The following is an 8,044-nucleotide window of genomic DNA, read 5'->3' on the forward strand; positions in this document are numbered from 1 at the left end:
AGATGAAGTGACTTGCCTCGCTAACAAGTGTCTGAGGCAGATATTGGACTCAAGTCTTTCCGCTTCTTTGTCTAACACTTGCGCAGCTAAGCACTCTAGAAGGGCTTCGCAGAGGCACGACAGGACCTGGAAGGATCAGTGATATGTTAGTAGACCAATTGAGGAAATAGGACAAGTAGGATATGTTCAGCAAACAAAACTAACTTTATTTTTCAATAAGAGAAATCTGTCTGATGCTTGTTCCTTGGCTGAAAATAGAATAAAGATCAGAGTATTTATACTCCTCTAGCTGGGTGGTGGAGTGGGTAGAGCATGGCCTGTTGTCACTGTTGTTGTTGTTGACTTGCTTCAGTCCTGTACAACTCTCTATGACCCAATTCTGGAGTTTTCTTGGCAGAGATATTAGAGAGGTTTCCTTTTTTATTGTCCAGATCATTTTAAAGATGAAGAAATTGAGGCAAACAGGGTTAAGTGACTTGCCCAGGGTGACACAGCTAATCAATGAGGAAGAACTGAGTTCAAATGTAGCTTCAGACACTTATTGTTTTATGACAGGAAGTCACTTTCCCTCTGTCTGCCTTGGTTTCCTCATGTGTAAAATGGGGATGATAATAATAGCACTTACCTCTCAGGGTTGTGAAGACCAAGTGAGATAATGCTCCAAATAAGAGGGAGCCTGCCCAGTTTTTAAGACGCTCGAGATCAAAACCTTAGTCCATACAGTGAAGTCTGATGATCGTGCTAGGTCACCTTGTATTATAATAAAAGAAAGGCATTGGATGTGTGATTTCACTGGTATTAGTGAGTTTCTGGTGAGGGAATGTGGAGAAAGTCAGTCTCTTCTCTGCAATTAATCTTAAGAGAATTGTGTGGAAGCACTGAGGGCTTATGTGACTTGTTCTGCATCGCAGGCAGCATGTATCAGGGGTGGGACTTGAACACAGATCTTCTGGGCCTCAAGGCCAACTTGATAGACAGGCCAGGACAGGGAACTTTTATATAACACTTTAAAGTTTGCAGGCCCTTCCTTGCCACATACTGAGGAGGTGAATAGCATACACATTCTTATCCATATTTTGCAGAAGTGGGAACTAATTCACCTACAGGTTACTTGATTTGCCCATGATCCTACAGCTTATCCACGTCCGAAGTGACATTCAAACCTGCTCCTTCTGGTTCTAAGGCCACCACCCCTCATCTTTGCTACCTCTCTTGTATGCAGTGCTTTGTTAATGAGAAAGTGTGATTTTAATTTTGCAGAAGCATGTTGTGGAGACATTTTTTGGATTTGATGAAGAATCTGTTGACTCAGAAACATTATCTGAAACCTCCTATAATACAGACAGGACAGATAGGACACCAGCAACACCAGAGGAAGACCTGGATGATGTAAGTATTATCTCCATGCATGCGTGTGTGTGTGTGTGTGTGTTTCCTTATCCGTGTGTGTGTTTCCTTATCCATATGTGTGTGTGTGCCCATGTGTATGTTTCCTTATCCATGCATGCGTGTGTGTGTGTGTTTCCTTATCCATGTGTGTGTTTCCTTATCCATATGTGTGTGTGTGCCCATGTGTATGTTTCCTTATCCATGCGTGTGTGCATGTGTGTGTATCCATGGGATCAGTCAAGGGAAGGCCTCATTCCTAGTTCTTATTGTTGCCATTGACAAAGTCTTTCTTCTCTGGCTAAAAGATTTAAATACATGACAGCTAGCTTCCAATTTACTTTATTGAAAAATCCCCGCTGCTCATTGAGGGTTCTTTGTTTACTTGTCTTTACAACTGAGTGCTTAAGACATTAAAATAAAGCATTTCCATTTTGTGGAATAAATTAAATAACTCAGATTGTGCAGTGAGGGAGATGTTTGAAGAGTATAAAATACCTAGCTTGGTGTGGTTGCCTGTGCCTGTAATATCTACTGCTGGAGAGGCTAAGGCTCTAAGTTTGAGAGCCCTGAGATGCAGTCCATACTAACCCTGGGATTAATTTATGGAGACGCTTTGGGAGTGCAGGGCCACTGGGTTGTCTAAGGTGAGGCAAACCAAGCTAGGTCAGAATAACAGAACAGTTTAAAACTTCCATTCTGATCAGCTGCAGGATTGGACCCCATGAGTGGCAGCTTTATTTCCAGCCTGGGTGAGATAGGGAGATTCAATCTTCTTTTTTTGGCAGGGTAGAGTGGGAGATATCTTCACTTTATGATCTCTGAGTTAGCGTGTATTTCCAAAGCTTATAGAGTTATAGTAGATCAAATGATATTTACCTATTTACTCTCAGCTTTCACTTTTACCTTGGCATTTAACGTTAAACTCCAGATCTCCTTCCCCAGTCTGATACAATAAACTACAGTTGTTGAGAAACAATAATAACTCACCATTCTCTGGTGCTTTAAAGACTCTTAAAGAGTCTGTTCTGCACAAGAGAGCTATGGGTTTAATAACAATGACAATAGTAATAATTGTAGTAGTAGTTGTTCATTCATGTCTAATTCTATGTGACTCTATGGCCTTTCCATGGGATTTTCTTGGCAAAGATCCTGGACTGGTTTGCCATTTCTTTCTCTAAGGTGTGCCCATTTTGCAGATGAAGAACTGAGGCAAATAGGGTTTAAGTGACTTGCCCAGTTCACAAAGCTAATAAGTGCCTGAGGCTGGATTTGAACTCATATCTTCCTGACTCTACATCCAGTGCTCTATCCACTGCGCCACCTAGCTGCCCCCAACAGTAATAATATCTAGCATTTATTAAATGTTTTCAAAGAGCTTTACAAATATCTCATTCAATCCTCCAAACTCTGGGAGGCTGGAACTATTATTACCCACATTTTATAGTTGAGGAAACTGAGGCAAACAGAGGTTAAATGTTCTGCCCAGGGTTGCACAGCTGGTAAATATTGGAGCCAACATTCCAAACCATGTCTCCTGACCACAGGCCCAGGGCACCTCCATTATGCCAGGAGGCCTCTCAGAGAATGTTTCCCAGAATAACCCTGTGAAGAATATAGCATAAGTAGCAGCACCTTCATTTTCTTTAATGGAAGAAACTAAGATGCAAAGAAATGAAACACCTTGCTCAGCATTGCATGTCTAGCAGGGGATGGGGGTCAGAAGTCAGGATTCCCACCCAGGTGTCCTAACTTGAAGGTACAATGCTGTCTCCATTGCATCATGTTCTAGGATATTAGTGTGCTCACCCAAGCTCTGTAGCATCCAAATTATTATCTGCTGACAAATAGTTCATAAAATCAAGTCTCGTCCACTTAAAGTGATGGGTTTTCCTCACTGAATAGGCCTTTAAGCCTTCCTATACATACAGAAAGGAAAAAACTCTACCAGTGTCTCTGCAAGGTTTCTTAAAGATTTCCCTGTGGGAGGTGCCAAAAGGTAGGTTAAGTGTGATTGGAATTTTACTCCTATCTAAGTAAATGAAAAAGGGAGGTTCATAGAATTAGAAATGAAAGAGATCTCAGAACTGTTCCAGGCCAACCTCCATCCCATTTTATAGATGAGAAAACTAAGGCCCATAGAGGTTGTTAGTACTAAGTAATCCTTGCTTTTTCCCCCTCCTTTCCTTTTTGTTGTTTTAAGACCACAACCAGAGAAGAGGCAGACTTAAGGTTTTGTCAGCTGACTAGAGAATATCAGGCTTTGCAGAGAGCCTATGCTTTGCTTCAGGAACAAGTGGGCGGGACCCTGGATGCAGAGAGAGAAGCCAGGGTAAGTGGGGAAGTGTTTTGTAACAGTTGAATCATGGATGAACATGAAGGCAAATGGGGATGTTCAGGTGAGTGGGATGTCCTGCCGTTAGTGGCTTTCAACATTTGTCCAAAAACCATTTAAAAACTCTTACCATGTGCAGAGCCCTGTGTTGGTTTGTGGGTGGTGGCAATCTTAAAATAAGAAATCGATTCAGTTCTAATGGAACCTAAATTCTATTACCTTCATTATCTTGGGGGTGTTGTTGGTGGTTGTAAAAAGTGTATGGAAAGATTTTAGTATGGTAAAGCTGGGGTCCTTTAAAGATCATCTGGTTTCACAGATAAATAAACTAAGGTCCAGAGAGAAGTGACTTACCACAGATGAGATGGACAATTGATGGTGGATTCAAAGTTGGGTCTTCAGTCTCCAGTTCTTTCTACAGAAGACTCTTACCACAAGATGGCCTTTAATCTGTAGTACATCTAAAGTGCTTTGTCAACCTTAAAGCATTGTATAAATGTTAGCTATTGTCTTTACTATTGTTATTTAATCTATCAATAATTTAGAATATATAGAACTGGTTGAAAATTTCTCCAACATAGAGGGTAACACGAGAATCATATGTCACATAACTAGCACGTAAAATAATTGATCATTTAAATGACTATTAGGTCATAAATGTGTGCATCCTATGTGATGTTTATTTGTTAAAAAAATTTCCAGAATTGAAAAAAGATCATGTGAAATAAAATGAAATCTTAGCATTGAAAGGGACATTATATCACAAATGTTCAAACTCCTATCCAAAATGCTTTCTATAACATTCATGAAAGGTGGTTGTTGACCTCTGATTGAATATCACAAGTCATGAGGTTTTTGCTACATATCATGTTCTGTTACTCAATAATTCAATTCATTTCATTTCAATAACCATTAAGTACAATTGCTGAAAGTTCTTGAAATTGATGCCCACTTAGCCTCCATGTAACTTTTACCCATTGATCCTAGGTCTCCCCTCAAGAGCAAACAAACCAAGTCTACACCCTCTGATAGTCCCTCAAATGTCTGCTGTCCTATCATGTGTCCCTGAACATTTTTTTTCCTTTTAGGGCAAATTGTCTTAGTTCCTTGTATACCCTGTTTTTCATATTCCTCATCATCCTGGTATCCTTTACCTGCACATATTCCAATTTATCAACATCCACTTTAATGTGGGGCCCATAATTACTTGGCTTTGCAAATCCACATACAGTATACTGTCTGAGATACAGAGATCACCCAGACCAGAGACTCTTTAACCTTTGGTGTGTCATAGACCCCTTTGACTCTCTAGTGAAGCCAGTGGAGCCCTTTTCAGAATAATGCTTTGAAATAATTGAAGAAAATGCTAAATTTCAGTTAAAGGTTAGTGAAAATGTAGGTGTATTTTTTTCCAATCCAAGTTCATTGATCCCACAGTGAATAGAATGCATCCTGAGGTCACAAAGACCTGAGTTCAAATCCTGCCTCAGATGCTTACTAGCTATGTGACCTGGGAAAGTCACTTAACCTCTGTTTGACTCAATTTTCTCAATTATAAAATGGGGATAATAATAGTATCCACCTCCCAGATTTATTGTGAGTATTAAATGAGATACCTATAAAGTACTTAGCACAGTGAGTGATACATAGTAAATGTTAGTTATAATAATTATTATTATTATCATTTACCTACTTTGTAAAGAATTAGGAGAAATAATAAGATCAATAATAATAATAATGAACACTATAATAATAATTGTACCATCTGGCATTTTATAGTGCTTTAAGGTTTGCAAATCATTTTACACACATTATCACATTTGACTCTTACAACTCTGATGGAAGTCAGATAATACAGACACACACATACACATGTATGTATATATAAAATGTGCTTTGCAAACTTAAAATACAACATGAATTTTGGCTATTATTATTATTCCCATTATATATGTATGTATATATCATATATATATACATACATATGTGTATGTATGTATGTGTGTGTATACAAGTTCAGAGAAGTCAAGTGACTTTTAGGGAACGAGAGTGTCATATAGTCCCATAACTAAGTGTCTGAAACAATATTTAAACCTAGGTCTTCCTGACTCCAACTTAAGCATTGAGACAGTCCCTTACCTGATGGAATTTATTGTCTAGTAATAAATTAATTATCTTTATGAAGGCTCCAGGATGCCTAGAAATAGTCCTTTACTTTTTACAAAGCACATTTCTCAAAGTGTCTCTGTTATGTAGATACTGCAGGGATCATCTCCATTTTCTAGGTGGGGTAACTGAAGCTTAGAGAGTTTGTAGTGTGCCCAAGATCACATAGCTAATAAACCCGAGTCAGGACTGGAATTGAGGTCTCTTGACCCCACATGTGTTCAAACTGAAAAGCAAAAAGCATTTGGAATTGGCAAAAATAAAAAAAAATCATCTATGGGCTGGCTGGCAATTTTCTTTTGCTTAACTTCATTTGTTCTTTAACCACATTGAATATACCTGGAAGCCTTTTGCTAGTGTGGCCATTTGGAACTTTGCTGTGACACTGCCTTATCTATTTAATGTTTTGCTCACTCATTAACTAAATCTTCTCTAATGGAGTTTGAGATAGACCTGCTTTGTACTTGATTCTCTCCTTTACCATGTGGTCCTATAGGGAGGTCTTTGTCAATATGACTTGAAAATCCAAGCTTCATTCAGTCAAGTGCATATGAATATTTTCATAGCAAAGAGACCTCCCATACCATTTAGTCTAGCCCCATTCAGAACAGGAATCTCTTTTACAACCTTCCTAATAAATTTAGCTCAGAAGCAGTCCCTGGATTCATAGAACTTATAGTCTAGCAGGGGGATAAGACACCATCATAGATATCTCTAATATGCAGTGTTCTATGATTGGTGCATTAAAGAGGTGCTTTCACCAGATGATTGTCTAGATTTAGTATATACCTTGTTCATCAGTTACCATCACCCTACACACATGTTAACCCCTAGAGGAAAGTTTAAAGACAGAAAGATAGATAAGGCATTTATTAAGTGCTAAGTACTGGGGAGGTAAGTACAAGCAAGCAAGACTATCCCTTTGTTTGAAGAGCTTACATTCCAATAGGAGAAGAAAACTCATAAAGGCGAGCTGAACAAAGATGGAGAAGGGAGAGAGTACTTATTTTTGTAGGTAGGGATATGGTATGGAGATAGTTGCCACACTAGGAACTGCAGTGTAGGCCTAAGCCTCATCAAGATAAAAGTGAAATCTTATCTTTCAAATGAGAGGTGGGAGACTATGAAAAAAATTTTTAAAAAAGCAATCTTAAAAATGCGAGAGGATGAATATTTATCCGTGTAGCAAGTAGAGCAGAAAAAGTTTTATGGGGCATAATAGAACACCATTTGGACTTTAATCATTGTTGTGGAAATGAAAAAGTATAACACTCATTTACAAGATCGATGTGAAAGAGGGATTCTTTTATGCCCTAAGATAAGAATCTTATCTTTCTTAGTGGGGTTACTCCTAATGGAAGACAGAAGAAAATAGGAAATACGGGTAAAGCTGATATAAATTTAGCCTGTAAATGAACCAGTTTGCAACACTATTTTAAAAGTTATACTTACATTAGAAAAAACAAAAACAAAAACAACACAACAACCATATCAACACTCTTGCTTTTGTATGCGGTGTTTCTACCCTCATTTGCTTCATGTTGATAAGACTACTCATGTTCTGTTTTGTTATTCCAGACCCGTGAGCAGCTACAAGCTGATCTAATTAGGTGTCAGGCCAAAATTGAAGATTTGGAGAAGTCGCTAATTGAGAAAGGACAGGTAAAAAGTTACGTTTGTGTGTGTGTGTGAGCGTGCATGTGTGTGTCTGTGTGTGAGTCTGTGTGTGTTTCTCTATGTTTTGTATTTTCTTCATATTTCAAAAATATGCATAACTACTTGGTAGAATGGCATTGTAGATGTGGTTTAATATCGATTTAATATACAGAATCACAGGATTGGAGAGTTGGAAGGGATTACAGCAGTTATCTGGTCCAAATCAATACATAAAAAGAATACTTATGATACTGTACTCAGTAAGCAGTCATCTAGTCTTTGCTCAAAGACCTCCGCTGACAGCGAGTCCATGGTCACTCAAGGCTGCCCATTCCACTTTTAGACATCTTTAATTTTTAGGAACTTTTTCCATGACATCAAGCCCAAATTGGGCCCTTTGTGATTTTGACCCATTGCTCTTGACTTTGTCCTCTGAAGCCAAACTGAACTAACCAAATCCTTCCTACATGTGACAGCACTTCAGTTCCTTTACTGGTACTT

At 38.6% G+C, this 8,044-nt stretch overlaps 1 protein-coding gene across 1 annotated transcript in view; it reads left to right on the forward strand.

Moving 5' to 3' along the window:
- Positions 1-8,044, forward strand: part of JAKMIP1 (janus kinase and microtubule interacting protein 1) — a 178,082-nt gene that overhangs the window by 157,333 nt on the left and 12,705 nt on the right. The window contains exons 10-12 of the mRNA XM_027836396.1: positions 1,261-1,389; positions 3,590-3,718; positions 7,466-7,549. Coding sequence (XP_027692197.1) covers positions 1,261-1,389; positions 3,590-3,718; positions 7,466-7,549 — 342 coding nt within the window. The remainder of the gene's footprint in view (positions 1-1,260; positions 1,390-3,589; positions 3,719-7,465; positions 7,550-8,044) is intronic.

The sequence above is a fragment of the Vombatus ursinus genome, unplaced genomic scaffold (assembly GCF_900497805.2).
Source record: "Vombatus ursinus unplaced genomic scaffold, bare-nosed wombat genome assembly UNPS02014818.1, whole genome shotgun sequence".
Lineage (NCBI taxonomy): Eukaryota > Metazoa > Chordata > Mammalia > Diprotodontia > Vombatidae > Vombatus > Vombatus ursinus.